The 26,151-nt window shown below is 49.5% G+C and overlaps 1 protein-coding gene and 1 non-coding gene across 4 annotated transcripts in view; both read right to left on the bottom strand.

The window, feature by feature from the left end:
* Window positions 1–11,250, bottom strand: part of SGSM1 (small G protein signaling modulator 1) — a 73,732-nt gene extending 62,482 nt beyond the window's left edge. For 2 of the 3 annotated variants that reach the window (XM_019977971.2, XM_070769743.1), the window contains exons 1-2: window positions 11,142–11,250; window positions 11,001–11,044 (exon numbers count right to left, since the gene is read on the bottom strand). In XM_019977971.2, the coding sequence (XP_019833530.2) occupies window positions 11,001–11,044; window positions 11,142–11,160 (63 nt within the window). In that variant the 5' untranslated portion in view covers window positions 11,161–11,250. Of the gene's footprint in view, window positions 1–5,232; window positions 7,525–11,000; window positions 11,045–11,141 lie in introns of those variants that run through there. The other variant, XM_070769742.1, reaches the window with a different exon arrangement.
* A 9,615-nt stretch (window positions 11,251–20,865) lies between these two features.
* TRNAC-ACA (transfer RNA cysteine (anticodon ACA)) lies at window positions 20,866–20,937 on the bottom strand. The gene has a single exon. It is a non-coding gene; the product is annotated as a tRNA-Cys (tRNA).
* Between the last annotated feature and the right edge of the window lie 5,214 nt (window positions 20,938–26,151).

Below are 26,151 nucleotides of genomic sequence, written 5' to 3'. Positions count from 1 at the left end.
GGGCTTGCAGGAGAAGCAAACGCCTCTCCCAGCCTGCTGCCAGCCCGGCCCAGTTAATGGTTTACTGATGTGCTATAAATAGTGCGTATAAATAGGAAACCTGCATCGCTTCCCAAGAGTCGGAGGACTGGCCAGCCAGCCAGCCAGGCCTGGAAGGAGAGGTGTTCTGGGGCTGAGAATGGGGTTCCCACCAACCGGACGCCCTGCACGGGTACACTAGACACCCCTTGACACCCCTTGACAAGAAGCCTCCCCCAGTGCCTGATGCTAAGAGCACTTGCCAGGGAGCACCTTGGGCAAAATGTCCTTTCAGCCAATACTCCTATACCCAGTCAATGGTGGAGACGGAGGAGCCTCAAAGACAGCTGCCCCAACTGCCCCCCGTCCCCAGGGGAAAGGGCCCGTGTTTCATATCCTGAGCTCACACCCTGGATCCCCGCCAGCTTTCTCCCGGGTGCCCTGCCCACTGCATGTGGCGGCTCTCCTGGCAACACTCCCTGTTTCTGCAGACCCACGGGCCTTGTGGATAAAGAAGGTGCACACAGACTCCAGACGGTGCCGAGATTCTCTGGAAGGCTGCCTGAAATTCGGAGGTGTAGGGGCCACAGGAAAGTAAGAAATGGAATTCCCAGATGGTTCACACACTGTGGACCAGAAAATGGAGTAGCCACCTCCAGCAAACCTTGGGAGGAAAAGCAGTGAGATACTGTGTCTAAGGGTTGGGTGGAATCCTGGTTTTTACCACCTGTGACCTTGGGCAAGTCACTTCACTTCCTCTGTGCTTTGGTTTACTCATCTGTAAAATGGGATGATAAATAGGACCTAAATAGTCAAAGCTATGGCTTTTCCAGGGGTCATGTACGGATGTAAGCCCTGGGCCATAAAGAAGACTGAGTGCCGAAGAATTGATGCCTTCAGACTGTAGTGTTGGAGAAGACTCTTGACAGTCCCTTGGACAGCAAAAAGATCAAACCAGTCAATCCTAAAGGAAATCAACCCTGAATATATCATTGGAAGGACTGATGCTGAAGCTGAAGCTCCAATACTTTATCCACCTGATGTGAAGAGTCCACTCATGGAAAAGACCTTGATGCTGGGAAAGATTGAAGGCAAAGGGAGAAAGGGGCGGCAGAGGATGAGATGGTTAAATAGCATCACTGACTCAGTGGACACGAATTTGAGCAAACTCTGAAGACGGAGGACAGAGGAGCCTGGCATGACTTAGTGACTCATCAAGAACAACGACATCCCTGCCTCAGGGGTAGGTCCTATTCATTAAGGATTTTTTAAAGATTACGTACATCAATGGATATAAAGCACTTAGCATGCTGTCTAGAACATGACAGAACTTTCTGGACATGCTCCATCCCTGCGTTGTCCAATATAGTATAGTTGCCTTGTGGGGCTATTGAGTATGAAAGTTACCCAGTGAGGTTGAGGAACAGTATTTTAAATTTAATTTTACTTGATTTAAATGTAAATAGGCACATGAGGCTAGTAGTTCACACTGGACAGTGCCAGTCTGGAATACAGTAGGTGGCCAATAAATGCTCACTATGATTGCTATGGAGAAGGCAATGGCACCCCACTCCAGTACTCTTGCCTGGAGGATCCCATGGATGGAGGAGCCTGGTGGGCTGCAGTCCATGAGGTTGCTAGGAGTTGGACACAACTGAGTGACTTCACCTTCACTTTTCACTTTCATGCATTGGAGAAGGAAATGGCAACCCACTCCAGTGTTCTTGCCTGGAGAATCCCAGGGACAGAGGAGCCTAGTGGGCTGCCGTCTATGGGGTCGCAGAGAGTCAGACACGGCTGAAGCAACTTAGCAGCAGTAGCACCAGCATGATTGCTATTAGGGCTTGTTATTATTATTAGAAGACTCACTGGGTTAGAAATTAGGAGACACCACCATTTCTGAGCATGTGGAAGGCGGGGAACTGTACTGGGATCTTTGTATCCCAGCACCTTGCAGGGTGTTTTCTTTTATAAACTTGGTGAAAGATTTATTTAAAACCACAGTGAAGAACACCTACCGTACTGGAGTATTTGGGCTGTGGATCCTTTACGGGTCCTGAGGAGAAGGGAGGATACCCTCTCTGTATGGCAAGTACAGAGTGTTCGTACAGTTTCAGGGTTTGCACACCCCGGAGTAGAAATCTCTGACTGGGCAGACACCTGCACGCAGTAGGTCGCCAGGCAGCACCGGGATCACAGCCAGGCACGGGGCATCAGAGCGGTCACTTCCACCGTGAGGGGCTGAGCTCCAAACACAGCGCCCTCAGGCTGTCAAGGTGGACGCCTGTGGTTTCCTGGCCGGAGTTCCACCTCCCTGTCTGGACATTTCTCCTCAACTCTCCTCTGGGCCCCCTCCTTTACTCTCACAGGGCTGACTCTACACTCTGCCCTCCCAGGCTTGATCAGTCGGAGGAGAGGAATCCGTCCTGCGGCCACTGGCGCAAAAAGAGCACATGACCCAGGTTGGTCCCATGAAATCTAATCCTGAGACTTCCGCTAGAACCACAGGGAAGGGGAAGTTTGGTTTCTGTTGATGCCAAGCTGGCAGATTGTGCCCTGAGAGCGGCTGGGCAACACTCGACCTCCCCATAGAGACAGAGCATAAAGCTTATATAGAGAAAAAGCAGGGCAGGGAGATGGAGAGATGACATCATTGGAACCCCTGGATACAGCTGTACCTAAAGCGGGTCACTCCACAGCTTCCCAAACCCTTGCACCGATATATCCACTTCTTAGCCTCTCTTTCCCTTTCTGTTTTATACTTGTAGATTTATTTATTTACTGAACTAGTTTTGTTAGCAAGTTATGATCCAACTTGAATTGGGTGGGGCTGGCTAAAATACCCAGCTGTGCTGCTTCGCAGCTGTGCGACCTTCCTTAGTCTGGTTTCTTAACCTCTCAGCTTCAGTTTCTTCATCAGTAAAGAGGAACTGCAATCTGTACCTACCCTAAAGGAAGACTGCTTTGTGGATTAAATGAGCCAGAGCTAAGCACTTAGTGTTTAATAAATGGTAGTGGTAAAGATGTCTTTATTTCTTTTTTTTTTAAAAAGAAAAATAATAGCTGCTCTAATTCCAATGTTCTATTTCAACATAATGCACTAAATAATAATTAGAGGAGAATTCACTGAACACTGAAAGTATCACCAAGCCCCTTGATCTCCTGGGGCTTCAGGTATCCGATTTTTGTATGGAGGTCTACTGCAAAAGGTCCTGTCACTGTCCTTTACAAACACCCAGAAACTGAATTCCTTCAAGATTTTGCAAAGAAAAAGCACCAAATAAACCTCCAAGCAAAAACTACTCATCTCCTATCTTCTTGCACCACTAAAAGAGAGGAAAATATGCCACCCACCCCCACTCGAGTCCAGCCCTCCTAGCCGCCTCACCCAGGGGCTCACAGTGCCTAAGCGGCAGGGCTGGCAGGCTCACGAGGGTTTCTGACCTCCTGAGGCAGAGGAATTACCTCCACTGGGGACCGAAGAGTGGCCAGACACAGAGGGACGCTCCAGCTGCCCACCACAAGATGGTGATGCCGTCAGTCAAGACTCAGCTTCCCGGACTCCTACTCAGGAGGCTCAGTCCCTGTGGATCCCCAAACACGCCCCTTCCCCATCCACAGCACCCCTCCTGTGGCCCTGGCCCTGCCCCTCACCCCCTTTGCCCCAGGCTGACCCAAGAAGAGCACGATCCCACGCTGAGGGGAGCTGCAAGTGGAGCAGATGTGTGACCAGAAAGGGGAGCAAAATGTCCTTCTCACGCTGAACTGGGTTCTATCTCACTCTTAAGTGGGTGAGCCAAGCACTGTGCCTGGTCCCTGCACAAAGAGCCCTCCGATGATAGCACAACAGAGCGGTAGATGATGCCCCAGCAGACTGATACACGAGGAAACTCAAGTCCGAGAGGTTCCCGCAGCCCCTAAAGGGCAGGGCTGTGACCTGAACTCAAGGCTGTCTGCTTTCAAAGCTTAGCCTTATCCCCAACTCCACACTTCCGGTGTCGCTCACAACCACATGTGGGTCACTGGTTTGGGCTCCACAGTGATACAGAGCAGGATACTGGAGCCAAATTCCCAAGCTGTACCACTGACAATCTCCGTGACTGCAGGCAAGGTCATCTCTTGTGCCCCAATATCCTTCTCTGTTATGGAGAACATTTTATCCACTTCAGGGGGCACTGAGATACTTAAGTGAGGTCACTCATATAAAATGCCCAGTAAATGCTGTTCTTTTTTTTTCTTTTTAAAATCTTTAATCCATTAGAATGGCTTTAGTAGAGCCCTTGTTTCCCTTGAGTGAAAGCTCTCTAAAGTCTTATCAGCTACTGAGTTTTTTTTAATAAGTCTTAAATACAGACTTGGCAAATTCAGAGTAGAGAAAACATGGGGGAGACTTGGCTCTCGGAAAGTGATGCCGGCCAAATCAGATGGTTGGAGGTTCTTAGAATCCCTGAGCTGTCCGACCGCATCTGCTTAGAAAGCAGGAGAGTGAGACAGGGAGAAGGGGCCTGCTAGGAGGCCACAGATTATTAGGGTCAGCGTGGGGACAAGGACTCGGGTGTCCTCACCTCCCATCCTGGGGTCTGCAGCCAACAACTGTGGGCCCAACGTGGTGGGGAGGCGGAAATGCCCTTTCCCACGTGCCAACCAGCACCCTCTCCTGAGCCCCCCAGGAGGTTACTGCACGGGGACCCGGGCAGGCTACACCTAAGCAGGAAAGCCAGCATCCCTCCCGACTCCCCTGTCACATTGTCCCCAAGCCCACCACTATCAAAAGCTCCAGGAAGCCGCATTGCCAGATCACGAGAACAAGCATGAAACCGGGCCACGTGCAGATATGGCTGCATTATTCATGAGCACTTCTGCCGTCTTAAGCCTGAAAACACAACACACATGAACTGATTTGAGTCAACCCTGCTAGCATCAGAGCGCCCCCAAAATATCCCACCCAGGATTCCTGCTGTCATTCCTTCCACTGGGCCAGTGTTTTTGGAACCTGCGCTTGGCCCGGCGGGGGAGTGTGGGGCTGTGATTTCCGGCCCAAGAATGGAAAGCTCAGAAAATATAAGACAGGAGTTTCCTCTCTTGCCTAACCACTTTGAATCTTCATTTGTCCCTCCATGTACTGCCCATCTGGCAGCCACGCGTAGGTGAATTCACACTCCTCTCGTGATCAACCCCTCCCTGCCCCCCCACCCAACCCAGCTTCCATCTCACTCAGAGTAAAAGCCGAAGCTTCCCAGGGCCACAGGCCCTGCACGACCGGCCGCGTGTTCCGTGTCCTCCTCCTCCGTTCTTTTTCACTCTGCTCCAGCCTGGCTGGCCTCCCCGCGGATCGCTGGCCCCTCTCAAGGCCTTTGCGTGCACTGTTTCTTCTGCCGGGGACACCCTTACTGCAGATGTCCGCCCGGCAGGACTCTGCTCAAGTCACCCCGTCAGAGAGGCCGCCCTTGAGGGTCACCTCTGGAGCACGCTTCCCTCCATGCTCCACCGCCTTTCCTGCTTTATCTTCCTCACAGCTCCTGCTGCTTCTAATACCTATTTATTATGTATTTATTAAGCTTCACAATAGAGCTTCCCAGGTGGCGCTAGTGGTAAAGAACACACCCAATGCAGGAAACGCAGGTTTGACCCTTAGGTCAGGAAGATCCCCTGGAGGAGGGCATGGCCACCCACTCCAGTATTCTTGCCTGGAGAATCCCATGCACACAGGAGCCTGGTGGGCTACAGTCCATGGGGTCGCACAGAGTCGGCCACGACTGAGCACAGCTTCTCAAGAGCATGTGAGCAGGGATGTTGTTTTTGTTCGTTTCTCAGTCTTCCTGCAACAGTGCCTGGCACCTAGTAGATGCTCAAGAAATATTTGTGGAAAGGAGAGAGGAAGTTTCCTTCTAAGAACTGGCAGAAAAGCTCTGTCTCGGCCCTTGCTGCCAGTTGAAACCTCCTGAGGTAGAACTCCAAGAAAGACCCTCCCCTGCTCACAAATCTTCCAGAGCTCCCCACTCTCTGAGGGGGCAGACGCTGCAGCCGGGCATTCACAGTGCTGCACAGGCTGGGACTCAGGGACCTCTTCTGACTCATCTCCTCCCCCTACACACATCGGAACCCCAGCTGGCTTCTGGGGACTCTGCTGAAGCTTGTGGTTCCCAACCTCTGCCCTTTGGGATGAAGGGCCATGAGGCCGCCCTCCAGATCCTGGCAAAGTGGGATCTGAATCCTGGCTTCTCCACTGGCCAGCCGTGTGACCATCTCCGTGTCTCCAGTTCCTCTTGTATCCAGCAGAGGAGGTGGCAAGTCTCCCTGTTAGGGCTGTCTGTCGTGAGGGGTGAAGGAGGTAAGCGTCTAGGGACCACTCAGCCCAGCTGTGCTATTCTGAGCTGGAAACGTCCTCGTGACGGGGGCTGTGCTGTGCTTTGCAGGATGTTGAGCAGCATGTCTGGTCTCTCCCCACCAAATGCCAGAGCATCTCCAGCTCTGACAACCGAAGACGTCTCCAGACGTTGCCAAATGTCCCAGTGGGTGGGGGGTAAGGCTGCCAGATTTAGCGATGCATATTTATTCCAAAAGACTACTCATTGTTTATCTCAAATTTGAATTTAACTGTGTGGCCTGTGTGCTATCTGGCAACCCTACCTGGGAGGCGAAATTGTCCCCCCTCCTTCCTCAAGAGCCACTGGGTTAGAGGGACGCCACCGCAGGGTCTAGGGCTAACACCCCTGTGTCCCTTCTTGACTTCCTCCAACCTTCTCAGCACGTCCCACCCGCCTGCCCTGATGGCCCACTCAGGGGCGGGGAGGTTCAGCTCCCCAAACAAGCCCGGCTCAGCCGCTGTGATGATGGCCCCCCCGGAACAGCCCTCGCGCCAGCTCCAGGGAGCAGAGCTAAACGCGGCTTCCTCTCATCCCCAGCCTCTCTCCTGGGGTCTCTCTGCCGACCCACAAGCCCCCGCCTTCTCCCCTTTGGTTAAGAGGCCAAGCAGGCCCAGCCAAGAGGCAGGAAAACAACGCAGTCACTTTGCTTCCGTTATCAACCCGTGTCACGTGGCTGGCTCCTTTAATGGCAGTCGTCATGGCAACGGGAAGCCAGTCCCTGCTGCTCTGGGAACCAAAACAAAATTAAAGGGGTGGAGGCAGGGAGGAGCAAAGAGGGGAGGGCTAAGGGAGCCAGGAAGGAGCCAGGAGAGAGTGGCTGGATTTGACTGAAGGAAATCATGCTGAGGCCATCCTGTCCCCAGCTGTCCCTGGGGAGGGAGACAGTTAAAAAAAAAAAGATTCCTGTCCTGGAGAAGCTCAGGCTAACGTGGTGGGTGTTTTCACATGGTTTATACTGACAGGTGAGTAATTTTCATCCCCATTACCAATAAACTAGAATCCAGACACGTGTGAAGGTAAAGACAGATGCTTGTCCGAGATTGCACAACTGACGGGCAGTTTCAGCTCCACCCTCTTCTTTCCATATTCCTCAGGTCCTCCCCGCTCCTTTCCTCTTGCTTTTAGGATAGGACCACATGCTCTGCCCCCTCTGCACTCCAGCCATTTCCGAGTCCCCCCTCCCCACCTCCCCGCGCCCATTCCTCCAAGTGTGTGGTTCTCCCTCCAGCTACAAAGTCTTTGCGTGTGCAGTTCCCTCTGCCAGGAACTGTTTTTCCTCTATCTCTCGCTACCTCATACCTTCACCTAAAAAGCCTACTTATCCTTCACACAGCTTCTTAAACACCACTTCCTCCAGGAAGCCTTCCTGAGCCACCTGCATGCAATTACATCTCCCGGATGCGTGCTCTTGTAATGCCAAGTGATGCTTGCTTCTCCTCCAGACCTTGGTGCACAGCCTGCAATTACCCCTTTAATTACATTACCCCCGGGATGTCTGTCAGGGTCTGTCCACCATACTGGAGTGTCAGCACCAAGAGGACTCAGCCAATCTAGTTCACCGTGGGATCTGCAGAGCCCGGCCGGTCAGCACTCAACAGCGCTTCCAGCCCCACAGCCTCTGCTGGCCTTTGTGGCTTCAATGGCTCAGACAAAAGCTTGCAGACCCACTTGGCTTATCTACAGAAACTCACTGTTAAGCTGCCCCAGTCCAGAAAGAAGGATGGGAGGCACCTCTGGGCGAGGCTGTGACAGGGAGGGAGGTGGCTGCAACCCAGAGGGTGCAGGGAAGGAAGACTTGACTTGACTCCTAGGTTTCTAAGCAAAGAGCTCCCCTTTGCCTTCCCACTGGAGATGCTCCCCGAGGAGGTGGTCAGAGGAAGGAAAGGAGAGAGGAGGTCTGCTTTGGGGGGGCGTGTGTGTGGCTGAATTTGTCTCCATACCCTTGGGGGGGGTACCCATGCTGAACAGGGGGGTCAGAGACAGAAAACTGTTCCCCTTTACTGGTTCTGTGTCCCTGAAACATCTCTCCCTCTCTCTGGGCCAGTTTTCTCATCTGTAAAATGGAAATTATAGCACTCACACATACTGAGATTGTGGTGCCGTGTAGACGTGGATGGGGATGTTTGTGATTTAGTGGGTAAGAGCCTGGCTCTGATGCCAGACCAGGCTTGGGAGGGTCTGTCCCTTCTGGGCTGTGTGCTTGTGAGGAACTCACTCCTCTGTGAGCCTCAGTTTCTGTGTCTGTAAAATGGGGACAACCTCACTGACCTCATAAAATTACTGTGCACACAGGATACAGCTTGGAGTAGCCTCCAGGAAGTGGAAGCACTAATTACCAAAATGATGAGCCCTGAGAAATGCAAATTTTAGAATCAGCCATCAGCTTGCAAAGTCCTGCCCTCTGACTGCACTTCAGGGTCAATGGATACTTGAGTTCTTTCCCAAACTTGCAAGGTCTGCCTCTGCACCCCCACCCACCCCTGCCCAGGCATCAAGCGGGATGGCAAAGGTCCCTTAGACCAGATGGCCTTGGCCTCCAGTCAGGCAGAAAGCTCATCCCAATCGTCAAACTCAGAGGCTCACAGGAGAAAATGCAGCCCTCGACCACCAGGGGCAAAGTGTCCCCCACAACGTGGCCAATAGCCCAAAGCAGACTGACATGGATGAGACCTCCAAGGACACTGGGCCAGTGCTTTCTCCTCCAGACATGGAGAAACTGAGTCCCGGAGAGGGGAAGGAACTCGTAAGGGCATTGAGGGAGCTGGTGGCAGAGCTGGGTTTAGGGCCTCAGCTGGACGCCTGCCCAGAGCAGAAATCACTCCCTCCAACATGCTCACAATCTCTTCTGCTTGTAGCCCTGGCCCCCACGCCCCCGACCCTCAGTGGAACCATTTCCTTAAAAACACAGCCATTCTGGGTGAAAACCCCTGGAGAGAACATAGAACATCTGGGTTTAATGAAACAACGAACACAAAAATTGCAGGTTTTTACTCTGAAGGCTTTTGGAGGGGGCGGTCTATACCCACTCTCCCCTGAAACAGTCATCTGAATGTGTAGCTTTCAATGGAAAGAGGGTCTAGACAGAGCTCTCTTCAGGTCCCCACAGGGGTCTCTGTGAGCGTAAAAGTTCTGGGCCTTTCTGAGGGATTTCATGTGTATGTCTCCTTACTCAGAGACACTAGAATGTGCAATCAGCCTGGAACAGATCCTTTCAGCAACAGCGGGACGTGCCACACACGGAGACACACACAGACACACGCCCACGCTCCCGAGGGGGGAGGGGCAGCAACAGGTCCCAGCTCTGAGACTGCCCTTGGTGGCTGGCTGGCTGCCACCGTGTGGGGAGGGTCTTTTTGGTGGTCAGCACTGCCCCCAGACACCGACACCCTCAGCACACACGGAGGCACAGAACCAGGCCAGCCCCCTCCGCCGAGAGCTGAGTGCTCAGAACGCAGAGGTGAGGCAGCCTCGGCATTGATGGGGTCCCAGGTGGTGGAATGCAGAGTGACATGGGGGGGAATACACACACACACACACACACACACACACACGGCCGCAGCCTCACTCATCCACACACAGATTCATGCCATCCCATGTCACACACACAGACACAGCCACTGGCTCACTCATTCACAGATTCCTTCATCACACAGATACACATCATAATCAGAAAACAGATAAACACACAGATGCATGGACACATAGAGATACACTTAGATATCTCCAGGGAGATGCGTGGATGTGCTCAGATACACATACTCACAGCTACACGTCCTCACCCACACAGGCATGTGCGTGTACACACACACACAGACACACACACACACACACAGAGTCCAGGTATCTAAATGCTTCCCTAGGCACCCATCACTATAGATTCTCTTGCTCTGTGAGAAGTCATGAACTATTAACTCTGAAGGCTAGACTGGGCTAACCCCATGGAGAGTGAAGGGTCAGAGGGGCAGCTGAACCTTGACTAATTCTCACCTTCCTGCCAGAGTCGGGTGGGTGGGGGGTCAGGGGACCCTGCCTGCCAGGAGAGCACACACACATGCCTACAAGTGGACTTAACCCACTGGCCTGGGACTCTCAGGGAGGGGTCCCCTGGCTCCTAGGGATGGCTCCTAAGACTGAATTTAGGGGAGGGGTGTGTGCAGGAAGCTTTATTTTCCCAAAGTGAATTTTCCCCCCTTCCGGAAGTCTGGTCCATTGCCTGCAGCCCCATCCGGGCTTCCCCGACTCAACAAGCCCTGGCAGCAGCAACCCCCCCGCCCCTCCACCCCAGGTGCGTTTCTCACCTTGATGAGACCCACCCACATGCTCTTCCACAAGAGGGGACCCTACCGAGACACATCCAGGTATGCCACCCCCCCCAGCCTGGGGGCCCTCAAGCAGCAGTTGCTCCTGTACACAGCATAAAAACACCCAGTGCCCCCCTACCCCCCTACTCCCACCCCCAAACTCACCTGCTTCTAGCCCTGCGGGAGGTTAGCCCCCACCCAGATGGGCCCCCCACCCCAGCTGGCCACGCGTCCTTTGGAGACGCTTCCCTGGGGTGGTTTCGGCGGCCCCCTCCCCCGGGGGTCGCGCCGCCCGCCTCCGCCCGGCACTCACCTCCTTCTTGACCGTGCGCAGCAGCCTCTGCCGGGTCTCCGCCTCTGTGGGGTGAGACGGGAGGGCGGCCGCTCAGCCCAGGGCTGGGGACCGTGCTGCGGAGCTGCCCCCCCGCCGCCCCCGCACCCTGCGCCCCCTTACCCGCCAGCCCCGAAGCCATGGCTGCGCGCGCGGCGATCCGAGTCCGGGTGGCGGCGGCGGCGGCGGCTCCCGGGCGCTCCACTCGCCTGCTGCAGCCGCGGCGGGGCGGGGCGAGCGCCGAGTGACGGTCCAGGCGCCAGACGTCAGGCCCCGCCGCGGCCGCCCCACCCTCCCGGGAGCCACGCCGGGCGCCCAGGTCCTCCCGGAGGCTCCTCCCCGCCCGACACACACCCTCGGTCCCGCGCGTCCCGAGGAGCCGGCGCCTGCACCTCCCTCCCAAGGGGAACCCCACCACCACGACCACTGCCATGCCCACCCTCCTTCTATGGGGCCGGGAAAGACATCATCACTTAGTCACTGTCTGCTGTTTGCCAGGTTCGGATGTGGCGGTGGGGGTCGGGATTGGGGGGCTACTACACACAGTCTCCTAGCCTGTTTTCTCCTCTTTAAAATGGATATAGTTTGATGACCTCATAGGAATGATATGAGACTTAAATGAAGTCCTGAATGTAAAGCACTTAACACACATCTAGGGGAAAAGGGCCAACAACCATAAAGGATAGCTGTGCTGCTATGCTATTATTATTATTATTACTACTACGACTACTGTAGGCATACTTCTTTTCATAGTGCTTTGCTGTACTGCACTTTACCGATATTGTGGGTTTTGCTTTTTACAAATGGAAAGTGTGTGGCAACCCTGTATCCAGCACGTTTATCTGTGCCATTTCCCCAGGGGCATCGACTGGCTTTGTGTCTCTGTCACATTTTGGTAGTGCTCATAATATTTCACACTCTCCACCAGCAAAAAGACTCCTCCATGAAGTCGCGGATGACGGGCTTCCCAGCTGGCACTAGTGGTAAAGAACCCGCCTGCCAATGCAGGAGACATAAGAGACACGGCTCCAACCAGAGGTTGGAAACATCCCCTGGAGAAGGGAATGGCAACCCACTCTGGTATTCCAGTATTCCAGCTCCACTCCAGTATATCCAGCTGTGGATCCAGAGTCCCCTCTTTTCCATTTGTCAGTGTCGGGGGGCCTTTGGCCATAAGCCACAGCTGCTGATTTTGGCTAACTTTGCAAAAGGGCATAGACTGGAAGGATAACAGGCATTCCCAGAGTCCAAAGGAGGCTGGAGGACTCAGAAAAAGGGTGAAACCAAGGCAGCGCTGGAAGGCCAGCAAGAGAACCTTGAACAATCATCTGACAGAGACAGGGTGTTCAGGGCACCACCACTCAGGTGATAGGAACTCCATCTATTTGAGGTCCTGTTGCAGACAGGGAGTGTCTGATTGGTCTGGCCTGGGTCACACGCCGGCCCCTTGCTGAGGGAGGGCAGCCTCATTCACAGTCCTACCACCCCGCCATCTCCAGCGTAGGTGTGGCGGTCCCCTTGGAGCCCAGAGAATAGGAAACAGTTGCTTCTTAGCAAAAATATGGAACAACCAAGTGAACAGCAGTCAGAATTCTGACCTCAGGGTCCAAGAGACTGATCCAGGGGTTCTGTTCTTGACTGTGCCCCTAAGATGATGGAGTTACTTTAGGAAAGTAGGGCACCCAAGCCCCACGTTGGTGTCTGTTTCCTAAAACCCATGGTTTTCCTTCTCTCGCATTTGTGTGCTAAGTTGCTTCAGTCGTGTCCAGCTCTTGGTGACCCATGGCCTGTAGCCTTCCAGGCTCTGTCCATGGGATCCTCCAGGCAAGAATACTGGAGTGGGTTGTTGTGCCCTCCTCCAGGGGATCTTCCCAATCCAGGGATGGAACCCAGGTCTCTTAGATCTCCTGCACTGGTAGGCAGGTTCTTTGCCACTAATGCCACCTGGGAAGTTTTCCTTCTCCTACCAAGCTCAAAGTATGGGAAGGTGACTTGTACTGATCCTTCCTTGAAAACCTGGAGCTTTTCTTCCTAAAGGAAGGATTTGATGAAGCTTGCTTTACTGGCAACAGGAAGATGGGCATCTATGGGACCTGGATTTGCTCAGCTTTTTGGACCCGGACTCAGGTTTTTATTTTTGGGGGCTCCAAAATCACTGCAGATGGTGATTGCAGCCATGAAATTAAAAGACGCTTACTCCTTGGAAGGAAAGTTATGGCCAACCTAGATAGCATATTCAAAAGCAGAGACATTACTTTGCCAACAAAGGTCCATCTAGTCAAGGCTATAGTTTTTCCAGTGGTCATGTATGGATGTGAGAGTTGGACTGTGAAGAAAGCTGAGCGCCAAAGAATTGATGCTTTTAAACTGTGGTGCTGGAGAAGACTCTTGAGAGTCCCTTGGACTGCGAGGAGATCCAACCAGTCCATTCTGAAGGAGATCAGCCCTGGGTGTTCTTTGGAGGGAATGATGCTGAAGCTGAAACTCCAGTATTTTGGCCACCTTATGTGAAGAGTTGACTCATTGGAAAAGACTCTGATGCTGGGAGGGATTGGCAGGAGGAGAAGGGGACGACAGAGCATGAGATGGCTGGATGGCATCTCTGACTCGATGGACGTGGGTTTGAGTGAACTCCGGGAGTTGGTGATGGACAGGGAGGCCTGGTGTGCTGCAATTCATGGGGTCGCAAAGGGTCCGAAACGACTGAGCGACTGAACTGACTGAACTTGGACCCTGAGCTTGGCTCTCTCTGCTGCAGTTAGACCACTCACCACTAGGGGCGCTGGTACCGAAGGTCAGCTTGTTGAGTCGCAATCTCCTTGAGATCAGAGCAGGAAATCTTTCCTGGGTCACAAAACCCTCTTCAGGGTCTGAGAATCCCACCATCTGACTCACTGCTACCTATGCTTTGTCTCATACCTGTGCAGCTGACCCCTTGTGCAACTGCCAGAACCAGTGAGGAAGGCCTGTTCCTCCTGCAGTGTCCCTTTAGCGCCCTCTACTGAGAAGACTCAGCATCGTGCTCAGTATAAATGAGACAGCGTTAACGCAGTCCTATTACCGAGAAGCCTCCGTTGAACTCTGGGAAAACGCATTTTTCCTCCAGTTTATTGCCTTTTGCTTAAGTTAGCCAAAGGCAGCTTCTGTGGCTTATGGCCAGGGATCCCTGAACAGTTCCATTTATTATGGAAGAATGAATTTGGAATTGAAAAGCAGACAGGGAGGCCTGGCGTGCTGCGATTCATGGGGTCGCGAAGAGTCGGACACGACTGAGCGACTGAACTGACACTGATTACTGGTGCAATAGCATGGCCTCATTGTGAAGCCACCGACCCAGAGTTTTCTCTTACTTGCAGTTGAAAACATTGTGCTAATAAAATTATTTCGTGGAATGTGTTCATCTGTTTCTATGAACATGAATAGAAAAAAAACTGACCTACTTTTCCACTTAGAAAATGAACATCCCTCTCTGTCAATAAATGCAGATCTCAATCTTTCCAGGCACGTGGGAGAGGAGGTGCAAAGGCCCTGGGGTGGGAACCAGCATGCCTAGACAAAGAAGAGAATGGGTATGGTAGAGATTGTCATGCAGTCAGTGCTTAAGGCTCCTCCAGTCCACAACTCCTTAAGAAAGCCCAAGAGAGCCTTGACTTTCTTCTTACTTTCTCATCCCACATTCTGTCCACCAGCAAGCCTTTTAAATTTACTGTGGTGATATTCACATAGCATTCACCATTGTAACAATTTTAAACTGGACAGTCCAGTGGCATGTACTCCCAGTGTGCTGAGCCATCACCACTCTCTAGTTCCAGAACACTTCTTCGCCTCAAAAGGAAACCCCGTACCCATTAAGCAGCCTCTCCCCACTTCCCCCTTCCCCACAACTTTCGGCAACCACGCATCTGCTTTTTGTACCTATGAGTCTGCCTGTTCTGGAGATTTCATTAAATTAAATGAGCTGATATGTGGCCCTTATATCCAGCTTCCTTGACATACTGTAATATTTTTGAGGTTCATCCATGTTACAGCACACACCAGTACTTCATTCCGTTTTATGACTTAAGAATATTCCATTATGTGGACATACCCACGTTTTGTTTCTCCACTCATTAGTTGATGGACATCTGGATGGTTTCTACCTCTTGGCTGTTATAGAGTTCTTCTATGAATAGAACTGTACACATTGGCAAAGAAGATTTTATGTGGACAAACATTTTTAACTTGGGTATTTGATACCTAGGAGTATAATTTCTGGGTGCTACAAGTTAAGAGTTTATGTTCTCTTCAAATTTACGTGTTGATACCTAATCCCCAATGTGACAGTATTTGGAGGTGGGGCCTTTTGGAGGTGATTGGGTCAGGGGGATGGATCCCTCATGAATGGGATTAGTGTCCTTAGATCCTGAGAGCTCTCCGGCCTCTTGCACCATGTGAAAATACAGCAAGAAGACAGCCATCTAGAAATCAGGAGGTAGCTCTCGTCAGACACTGAATTTGTCATTGTCTTGATTGTGGACTTTCTAGCCTTCAGAACTGTGAGAAATAAATCTCTGCTGTTTATAAGCCAACCAGTCTGTGGTATTTCAACAGTCCAGGCTGACAAAGACATCGGTCATATGGCCATTCTATGCTTAATGTTTTGAGAAACCTCCATATTCTTTTCCGTAGCGATTGTACCATTTCATATTACTACCAGCAGTGTACAAGGATTTAAATTCTTTTCGCATCCTTGCCAAAACAATTTTCCTTTTTAAAAATTAAAGTCATCCCAATGGGTGTGAAGTAGTATCCGATTGTGATTTTGATTTGCATTTTCTTAATGACTAATGATGTTGTACATCTTTTCATATGCCTGTGAGCCATTTGTATAACTTTTCTGGAGAAATTTTATTCTAGTCTTTTGCTCATTTTAAGCTGAATTGTCTTTTAGTTGGTGAGCTGCATGAATTCTTTATGTATTCTGGATACTAGACTCTTATTACACATATAATATGCAAATATTTTCTCCCATTATGTAGGCTTTTTTCTTTCTTGACAGTGGCCTAGTAAGATACTGCAAAAATGGTTTTTTTTTAAGTTTTAAATTTTTATGAAGTCCAATTCATGTATTTTTTGTTACTTGTGATTTTGATGCCGTATCTAAGAAACCATATCCAAAACCAGGATTCTGCCTATTTGCCCTATGTTTTCTCCTAAGAGTTTTATAGGTACAGCTTTTATATTTAAGTCTCCAGTCAGAACACGTGCCTCTGAGTGAGGCCTGGAGAGGATGGGAGGGAGTGAAAACTGTTCCCGATGGTCTCAGGGCTCCAGGATGCCTGGCTCCTGCTTCACAGCCATGGCCTTCTGCACATCATTCCTTATTCTCTAAGTCTGTTTTCTCATCTATAAAATGGGACAGGTGTTAATTTTACTTGTCTATTCATCTCCCAGTGCACCTGTGAGGATAAGCATCAAATGACATCATGTTTATGGAGATTCTTGGTGTACACAGGATTGTTAATTTAGCGAAGTGATACAATTATGTTATCGAGCTGCTAAAGCAGATCTCAGTCAAGGCTCTCGGGAGAGAAAAAACACTCGCTCTGAGTCACTTAAGCTGATGGAAAGATGTGGAGGGGGTGGGGGGGTGGATTTGATAGACAAAAAGGACAAGCCAAACAGCAGTATCTCTGGTTGTGTGAGGCTGATGGATTTTCTCTTGCTGTGTGTGGCTCCGTTCTCTCTACTGATGGGTCCTGTTCCCTTCACTGACGTAAGGGAAGGGAGACTTACTCTGAATTGTGCACTCTTTCCAGCAGTGTGCTTTTTAAAAAGTTATTATAAACATATGTTACCTTTTCACAAAATAGAAAGTAATAAGGATAATAATAAAAAAATGATGGGGTCAGATCTCAGCAGGAATCGGAAGTCCTGGCTGTTTTGTGAATCTTGCCTCCTTGTGAATCAGCTACTCCTCCAGGAAGGCCTGGTTTCTTTGTTTGGAGCGTGGCTTTTAAAACCAAGATCTGGGCATTAGGTGTCTTCTGCTCCGCCTTATTCTGCCTCCCTCCTTCTCTTCACACACTCTGTGAGGTCTTGGGATTCCAGTTTCCTGGAGGGATGCACAGATGGGAGATAAGTTTGTGTTAGGAACAAAGAGACCAGAGGCGAGGTCCAGGATACAGGAACCTGAGCTCTGGCTGCTTCTTGAGCAAACTGTTCTTTAGGTCAGCTTTTGCTGCTTAGACCCTGGGAGTGTGGATCTCAAACCAGAGGAAAGTGAGCTGGGTGATGACCCGACACTTCTGTGTCCAGCAAAGCCTGGGCAGGCGGTGAGGGGAGCCTAGCGACAGGCTGCTTCTCACTGTGCCTTTGGCAGAATCAGGGCCACCAGCAGTAAAGGCAGAGCCCACATCTCAGCACAGCCTCGCCTCTGGTGTCACTGGGCTGTCTACTGGCAACAAGGGGGCTCTGCTTGGATGCACCTCTGGGTCCCGACTTAAGGGAGGGGCAATCGTGCCTGCAAACACAGGGGTACTGTTGGTCCCCAGTCACTGTGGGGGTGTTCTGGCGGGGGAGGGAGTGTTCCAGGTGTTCAGGTCCCTCTTCCCCCACAGCAGCTTGTGGTTCTCGGGGACCCACTCGCTTCTGCTGTAGTGTTGAGAGCTGCGAAGGGGCAGGTCGGCAAAAAAAAAAAAAAAAAAAACACAAAAGAAGAACCACTTACCAGGGGACTCACATCCCTGATACCTGGATGCACCTCTTTCATGGCTTATTTTTCAATGAGTCCACCTCCCATTATCTCATAGGAACTAGGGAGTTCTTAAGACTTTTTGGGCCGGAAGCATTCTCTCAACAACTAAATTTTGAAGTGCAAGAGACAGTCTGGGGAAGCTACATGGGCCTTAAAAGATCCAATTAATGTGATTTTGGGAGGCTTAAAGAGGTGACTCTGACCCTATGAAATCAGGAAAGCAAAATGTATGGAAATTAAACTCAGACTGCGCACTTATTCCTGGGAAGATGGTCTTACATTTGTACATGTGGGTGGTGTTGTACAAAAACAATTTTACTTTTATTTAGAAGAGGAATCCTATAGTGTATTGTGGAGGCCACAAATATCTACCTACAGGGGTAATTAATTTAAGTAATTAATTAATTTAGGCTGTGCACTGTCCATGCGGTATCCTAGTTCCCTGACCAGGAATCGAACCTGTACCCCCTACAGTGGAAGCACAGAACTCCAGCCACGGGCACATATTTTAATTTTTTTTAATGTCCTAATGCCATGCAAGCACCTTGCTGTGGTTTGTCACAAACTCCTGATTCAAAAAGGCCTGTTTTCTTTAAACATAGATGGAAAAGAATCTGAAAAAAAAAACCAGATTACATACGTATGTATAACTCAATCACCATGCTATACACTTGAAACTAATATCATATTGTAAATAAACTATAATTTAAATTTTTAAAAATAAATATCTAAATAAATGCTAATAATCTATAATGAAAGAGGTTCTGAAAAAGTACATGTGTGTATATACTTATATTAAATCACTTTATCCCTGTGCTGTACTTTTACTGTACCACTGGAACTCTAGAGAATTTCCAGGAATTTTTAATTTTGGTTACTAAGGACACAAAAAGCCACCACGAATCTACTCTCTCCATATTTCATAGAAGAAAAACCATCTTAACACCTAAAGGGTAGGAAGCATCTAAAAAAGGAAAAAAAAAAAAAATAGCCTTTCCCCAGGCAGGGACAGCTGGTGTTACAATTTCACTACAGAAATCTTCTGCCTCTAGCTTATGGAATAAAATCTTGTCTCTGATACTTCCTAGCTCTGTGACTTTGGGTAAGCAACTTTGCCTCTCTGTGACTCACTACCTCCTCCTGCGGGTCACTGAGAGGATCAAGTGATGCGAAGGCCTATGGAAAGGCCTTGTCTGTGCTTGTCGCTCGGTCTCAGTCGTTGCCTGACTTTTTGCAACCCCATGAACTGTAGCTCGCCAGGCTCCTCTGTCCATGGAATTCTCCAGGCAAGGATACTGGAGTAGGTAGCCATTCCTTTCTCCAGGGGATCTTCCTGATCCAACTGAACTTGGGTCTCCTGCATCGCAGCACATTCCATAATTGTAAGTGAAAGTCGCTCTGTCGTGTCCAACTCTTTGCGACCCAATACAGTCCCTGGAATTCTCCAGGCCAGAACAATGGAGTGGGTAGCCTTTCCCTTCTCCAGGGGATCGTCCCAATCCAGGTATTGAACCCAAGTCTCCTGCACTGCTGGCAGATTCTTTATCAGCTGAGCCACAAGGGAAGCCCAAGAACACTGGAGTGGGTAGCCTATCCTTTCTCCAGCCGATGTTCCCGAGCCAGAAATAGAACCGGGATCTCCTGCGTTGCAGGCAGATTCTTTACCAACTGAGCTATCACTGAAGCCCCACGGAAGCCCACTCCATAATTATGCTGATGTAGATTTAGCGTCACCAATATTCACAAGAGACAACAGCGCCACCTCATGGCTGTCTACTCCAGGTGCAGACAGCTGCTTCGGTGGAGGCATCCACATGGGAAGAGAGTGGGAAGCTTGTGTAATGGCCAAGGTTGGGGGAGAAACAGGAAGAAATGCCATAAATATTCATAGAATTATAAAGTTGGATCCTCACTTTATGCCATATACAAAGATTAATTCAAAACTGATCAAATATGTAAACATATGAGCAAAATCTATAAAACTTGAACAAAACAGGGCAAAAGCTACATGACATTGGGTTTGGCAATGCTTTCTTTTTTTTTTTTTCCTTTTTTATGTATTTATTTTTATTGAAATTTTTACTCATATTAGGGGTATAGCCGATTTACAAACAATGTTGTGACAGTTTCAGGTGAACAGCAAAGGGACTCAGTCATACCTGTACCTGGATCCATCCTCCCCCAGACTCCCCCCCACCCAGACTGCCACACAACATTAAACACAGTCTCCCGTCAATAAAGTAGGTCCTCAAAGGTCAGCAGTGATTTCCTGGATGTGACACCAGAATCACCGGCGACAAAATAAAAATATGTAAGTGGACTGCATCAAAATTAAAAGTCATCAAAGGACACAATACACAGAGTTAAAAAAAAAAAAACAGGCAACTGAGGGAATGAGAGAATATATTTGAAAATTATTCATAAGGGGTTGGGCTTCCCTGGTGGCTCAGTGGCAAAGAATCTGGCTGCCAATGCAGGAGACTCGAGTTCAACATTTGGGTTGGGAAGATTTCCTGGAGAAGGAAATGGCAACTCGGTTCAGGTATTCTTGCCTGGAGAACCCTTTGGACTGAGGAGCCTGGAGAATTACTGTCCATAGGGTTGCAAAGAGTTGGACACGACTTAGCGGCTAAACAACAACATGAGGAGTTAATATTCAGGATATACAGAAACAATGTAAGGATATATAAGGAACTCATAATCCAATAACAGAAAACTAACGTTACAATAAAAAACGTGCAAAGGAGTTGGATAGACATGATTTCCAAAGTATATACAAGTGGCCAACAAACGTGAAAAGATGCTCAGCGTTACTAATCGTTGGCAAACACAAACGGAGAACTACAAGCAGGTGCCACCTCACATCCATCGCAAGGGCTGCTATCAAAGAGACAAAAGACAAGTGTTGGGGAGGGTGTGGAGGAATTGTTACCTTTGTACACAGTTGGTGGGAGTTTAAAATGCTGCAGCCACTAAGGAACACTGTGAAGTGAAGTCGCTCAGTCCAACTCTTTGCGACCCCATGGACTGTAGCCTATCAGGCTCCTCCGTCCATGGGATTTTCCAGGCAAGGGTGCTGGAGTGGATTGCCATTTCCTTCTCCAGGGGATCTTCCCAATCCAGGAATCGAACCCGGGTCTCCTGCATTGTAGGCAGACGCTTTACCATCTGAGCCACCAGGGAAGCCCTAAGGAACACTGTGGTGGTTACCAAAAAACTTAGAATTACCAGCAACTACACTTTTACGTGTATACCTAAAGGAATTCAAAGCAAGATCTCAAAGATATTTGTACACCCATTTTCATAGCAGCATCAATTACTACAGCTGATCCATGGAAGCACTTTATGTCTCCATCGGCAGAATAAATAAATGAGAATGCTGATATATGTATATTAGTTTTTCCAACATTCTCGGTCATAGCTTCTTTAAACTTATTGTTTTATTTTAGTATAGCTGACTTACAATGCATTAATTTGTGCTGTACAGCAAAGTGATTCAGTTATCCATACATATTCTTTTTGCTATTCTTTTCCATTATGGTTTATCACAGGATATTGAATATAGCTCCCTGGGCTGTACGGTAGGACCCTGTTGTTTTTCCACTCTCTATTTAATAGTTTGCATCTGCTAATCCCAAACTTCCCGTCTGTCCTTCCCCCGCCTCCTTACCCCCTGGCAACCACGAGTCTTCTCTATGCCTGTGAGTCTGTTTCTGTTATGTATAGATGGCTCAGTGGTAAGGAATCCACCCGCCAATGCAGGAGAGGCAGGAGACGCGGGTTTGATCCCTGGGTCGGGAAGATCCCCTGGAGAAAGAAACGGCAACCCACTCCAGTATTCTTGCCTGGGAAATTCCATGGACAGAGGAGCCTGGCAGGCTACAGTCCATGGGGTCGCAAAAGAGTGGGACACAACTGAGCGACTGACACTTTCACTTTCTTTCATGTTGTGTTTTAGATTTAACATATAAGTGATACCATGTCATATTTGTCTTTCTCTTTCTGATTTACTTCACATAGTGTGATAATCTCTAGGGCTGCCGTCTATGGGGTCGCACAGAGTCGGACACAACTGAGGCGACTAGCAGCAGCAGGGCCATCCATGTAGCTGTAAATGGCATTATTCATTTTTTTGTGGCTGAGTAGTATTTCAGTGTATATCAGTTCAGTTCAGTTCAGTTGCTCAATTGTGTCTTTGCGACCCCATGAATTGCAGCACGCCAGGCTCATTGGAAAAGACTCTGATGCTGGGAGGGATTGGGGGCAGGAGGAGAAGGGGACGACAGAGGATGAGATGGCTGGATGGCATCACTGACTCAATGGACGTGAGTCTGAGTGAACTCTGGAAGTTGGTGATGGACAGGGAGGCCTGGCCTGCTGCGATTCATGGGGTCGCAAAGAGTCGGACACGACTGAGCGACTGATCTGATCTGATCTGATCTGAGGCCTCCCTGTCCATCACCAACTCCCAAGTCCACCCAAACCCACGTCCATCGAGTTGGTGATGCCATCCAGCCATCTCATCCTCTGTCATCCCCTTCTCCTCCTGCCCTCAATCCCTCCCAGCATCAGGGTCTTTTCCAATGAGTCAACTCTTCACATGAGGTGGCCAAAATATTGGAGTTTCAGCCTCAGCATTAGTCCTTCCAATGAACACCCAGGACTGATCTCCTTTAGGATGGACTGGTTGGATCTCCTTGCAGTCCAAGGGACTCTCAAGAGTCTTCTCCAACACCACAGTTCAAAAGCATCAATTCTTCAGCGCTCAGCCTTCTTCACAGTCCAACTCTCACATCCATACATGACCACTGGAAAAGCCATAGCCTTGACTGGACGGACCTTTGTTGACAAAGTAATGTCTCTGCTTTTCAATATGCTGTCTAGGTTGGTCATAACTCTCCTTCCAAGGAGTAAGCGGCTTTTAATTTCATGGCTGCAGTCACCATCTGCAGTGATCTCAGTGCATATATGTATATCTCCATTTTCTTTATCCATTTAGCTGTCAGTGGACGTTTAGGCTGTTTCCATGTCATGCCTATTGTGAATGGTGCTGTTACAAACATAGGGTGCATGCGTCTTTTTGAGTTATAGTTTTGTTGGGTCAGGCTTCATCTTGATGTCCAACTCCAGTTGGTTGGTTCTGGGATTCTGGAGCTCTGTTTAAGAAAATCTGAGGCCACATCCAGGTCTGGCTGGGAAGAGTACAGTAATCAGTTAGTAACGACTGCCCTGGCTTTCTCATCCCACTCCTCCAACAAAAGTCCATCCCGTTGGGCTAGGAGGCTTAGGGGCTGCTTCCAGCTCTGTCCCACTTGTTTCAGGAACTGGCAGATCCTAGTGTGGATCTAATTTGTATCTCAAGTCCCACGCTCCTTGGTATCTGTTTCTGATTGATCTTTAGTCTTCATGAATCTAAACTCCAGGAGTTCGTGATGGACAGGGAGGCCTGGCGTGCTGCAGTCCATGGGGTCGAACTGAACTGAACTGAATATTCTAGTTAAGGCTAAATGATTTCTTGGGACTTCCCTGGGAGTGCAGTGGTTAAGGCTCCGCACTTCCACTGCTGTGTCAATCTCAGCTTCGGTCTCCTTATTTTCCTTGTGGATGAAAATCCTTTACTGCCATATCAGTAAACAAAAGATGTTGCTACCATAGTCGCGGCAGCTGCCCTCTCCTGCCATGAGCCACGAGGGGACTCAGGATGGGAACAGATGGCTCATTGCCAAGCCCTCAGCCACTACAGCCACCCCCATCTGTGCACCCAGATGGGGACTCAGGATGGGAAAGAACAGAATACCAGCCCTAGACAGCAAAGGTGCTTATCAAAGGAGTGATGTCAACAAGCCCAGACTCTTGTATCTTCCTATGCGTAGAAAAGAGCTAAATTCATTAACCTGAGATGCCTGGAAAAAGTGAAAGTGTTAGTTGCTCAGGCGTGTCCGACTCTTTTACAACCCCTTGTACTACAGCTCGCCAGGGTTCTCTGTCCATGGAATTTCCCAGGCAAGAATTCTGGAGTGAGTTGCCATTTCCTTCTCCAGGGGATCTTCCCGACCCAAGGATCAAACCCGAGTCTCCTGCATCCCCTACATTGGGGAGCTGATTCTTTACCACTGAGCCATGTGGGAAGCCTGAACACACGGATATTCCAGGGAAATCTTAGTGAGGACTCTGCAACTTGGGAGAACTAAATCAACATCTAGATTCAAAAGAACCTCAAATTAACAGGATGACAGAATTTGTTATAGTCTAGAACTCATTGCAAGGATTCTCAAGTTCATTTGAAAAAATATATTTAAAAGAACAGGCAGAAATTTTTGAGCACCTTTAGGCTTTTTTAATCTTTAGGATCATTTCAAGATATGGCAAACAAAATGTTGTTACTGGAGCACCCTGGACAGTGCAGAATTGAGTTTAGGTTTAGAGCTGAGTGTGCACACAGGTTTCTGTTGGATAACAATGAATTTCAAAGCAGTGAGTAAGGTGAGGGTTATTCAAGTGTCAGTAACTTTCTCGTAATTAAAATGGGTGTTCAGTGTGTACATCAAGGAATTAAATGCAGAACAATGCAACTATGAAAATATTAAAGAATTCACGATTAAAAAAAATGTGTTCCCTTGTGGCTCAGCTGGTAAAGAATCTGCCTGCAATGCAGGAGACCTGGGTTCAATCCCTGGGTTGGGAAGATCCCCTGGAGAAGGGAAAGGCTATCCACTCCAGTATTCTGGCCTGGAGAATTCCATAGACTGTATAGTCCATGGGGTCGCAAAGAGATGGACACGACTGAGTGACTTTCACTTTACTTTTACTTTTTTACTTTAAGTGGCAAAGCCAGAGAATGACAAAACCTGGAAACAATTGACACATATGCTCAGTCGTGTCCTATTCTGCAACCCCATGGACTGTAGCCTGCCAGACTGTCTATGGGATTTCCTAGGCAAGAATAGGAGTGGGTTGCTGTTTCCTCCTCTGGGGGGATCTTCCCAACCCAGGGACAGAACCTGCGTCTCCTGCATTGCAGGCAGAATACGACAAATATCATCTGCAAAAACGACCTCCAATACTTGGCTTACAAATCACTGCAAATCCTCTTGTAGGGATGTGTGTGCCAGGAGACGATTAGGGAGGAGCCAACGTTAGAGTCCAAAGACGGTCACAGCAGCTACAACTTGGCTACATTGGCAACAGCAGGGATTTAGTTCAAGTATTAAGTGCTAAGGGCTTCCCAGGTGGCTCAGGGGTAAAGAATCCGCCTGCCAAGCAGGAGATGTGGGTTCAATCCCTGGATTGGGGATATTCTCTGAAGAAGGAAAGGGCAACCCACTCCAGTATTCTTGCATGGGAATCCCATGGACAGAGGATTGGGCTGTAACGGGCCAGGCTGTAGTCCATGGGGTTGTCACAGAAGTCAGACATGACTTAGCAGCTTAACAACAACAACAATTACTGTGCCAAGGACATCAGTTTCTGGAGTTTCAAGTGCACCTCATTTGGTAAAATCACCTGGCGGGTTAATCGGTGAATGGCTGAGAGGCAGGATCAGGTGGGCCTGAGGGCAGGCAGAGCAGCCCCTCAACCCCTCCCACCAACACTGGGAGCATCGCTCAACTTCGCCAGGTGCGACTCAGAGTCGGCTGCACTTGGGCCGAGATGGAGGCGGCGCCGGAAGAGGCGGGGCAGCAGGGTTGAAATTGAAATTGGGGTGGGCCCTGCTGGCGGGGGCGGTGAGGTACGTCCCGCAAGGCAGTCGGGCTTGTCCTCTCTCCAGTCCCACCTCTGCTTGGTGACTGCTTTGGGGGCACAGGACTGTGTCCTGAGGAGGGATAACTCTTTTGGAAAGGAGGTCTGCACCTCTAACCCCGCAGAAATTGGTGTTCAGACACCGTGGGGCTAGAGGAGAGGGACCCGAGGGCACACAACTGTGGGCGCATCACACACAGATCTTCCTAATCTCAGAGGAGGAAAGACGGAAGGTGAGCTGTGTGGGCCGAGTCCAGAGGACCAAGACCGGAGACCGGTGGAGTCGAGGTTTAAGGGTGTGTGTGGGTGTGTGTGTGTGGTAGCAGTTTGGGTATGTGTATGTTGTAGCAGTTTAAGGGTGTGAGTGTGTTAAAGTCTAGGGGACATTGGGCTCCTCACTGTGCTCTGGGGATGCCTCGTAGGTGAGATCTCAGGACACACCTGAGTAGTCCCAGCAAGCACTTTGACCATAGTGTCTTGTGAATCCACGTGAGGAAAAAAATCACAATCAACAATCTTCTTAAACTCCAATGAGTATCTTCCCAGGTTCCCTGTCTTTTATTACGGGACACTCCTCTAACTAATTTAGCAGCAATCCCTTTTGTTGGTGTGGTTGGCAATCATGTGTAGTTAGTAACCTGATGCTTACAGTTAAAA

Source organism: Bos indicus, chromosome 17, assembly GCF_029378745.1.
Source record: "Bos indicus isolate NIAB-ARS_2022 breed Sahiwal x Tharparkar chromosome 17, NIAB-ARS_B.indTharparkar_mat_pri_1.0, whole genome shotgun sequence".
NCBI classification, from domain to species: Eukaryota; Metazoa; Chordata; class Mammalia; order Artiodactyla; family Bovidae; genus Bos; species Bos indicus.
This window is presented reverse-complemented; position numbering and strand designations above follow the sequence as displayed.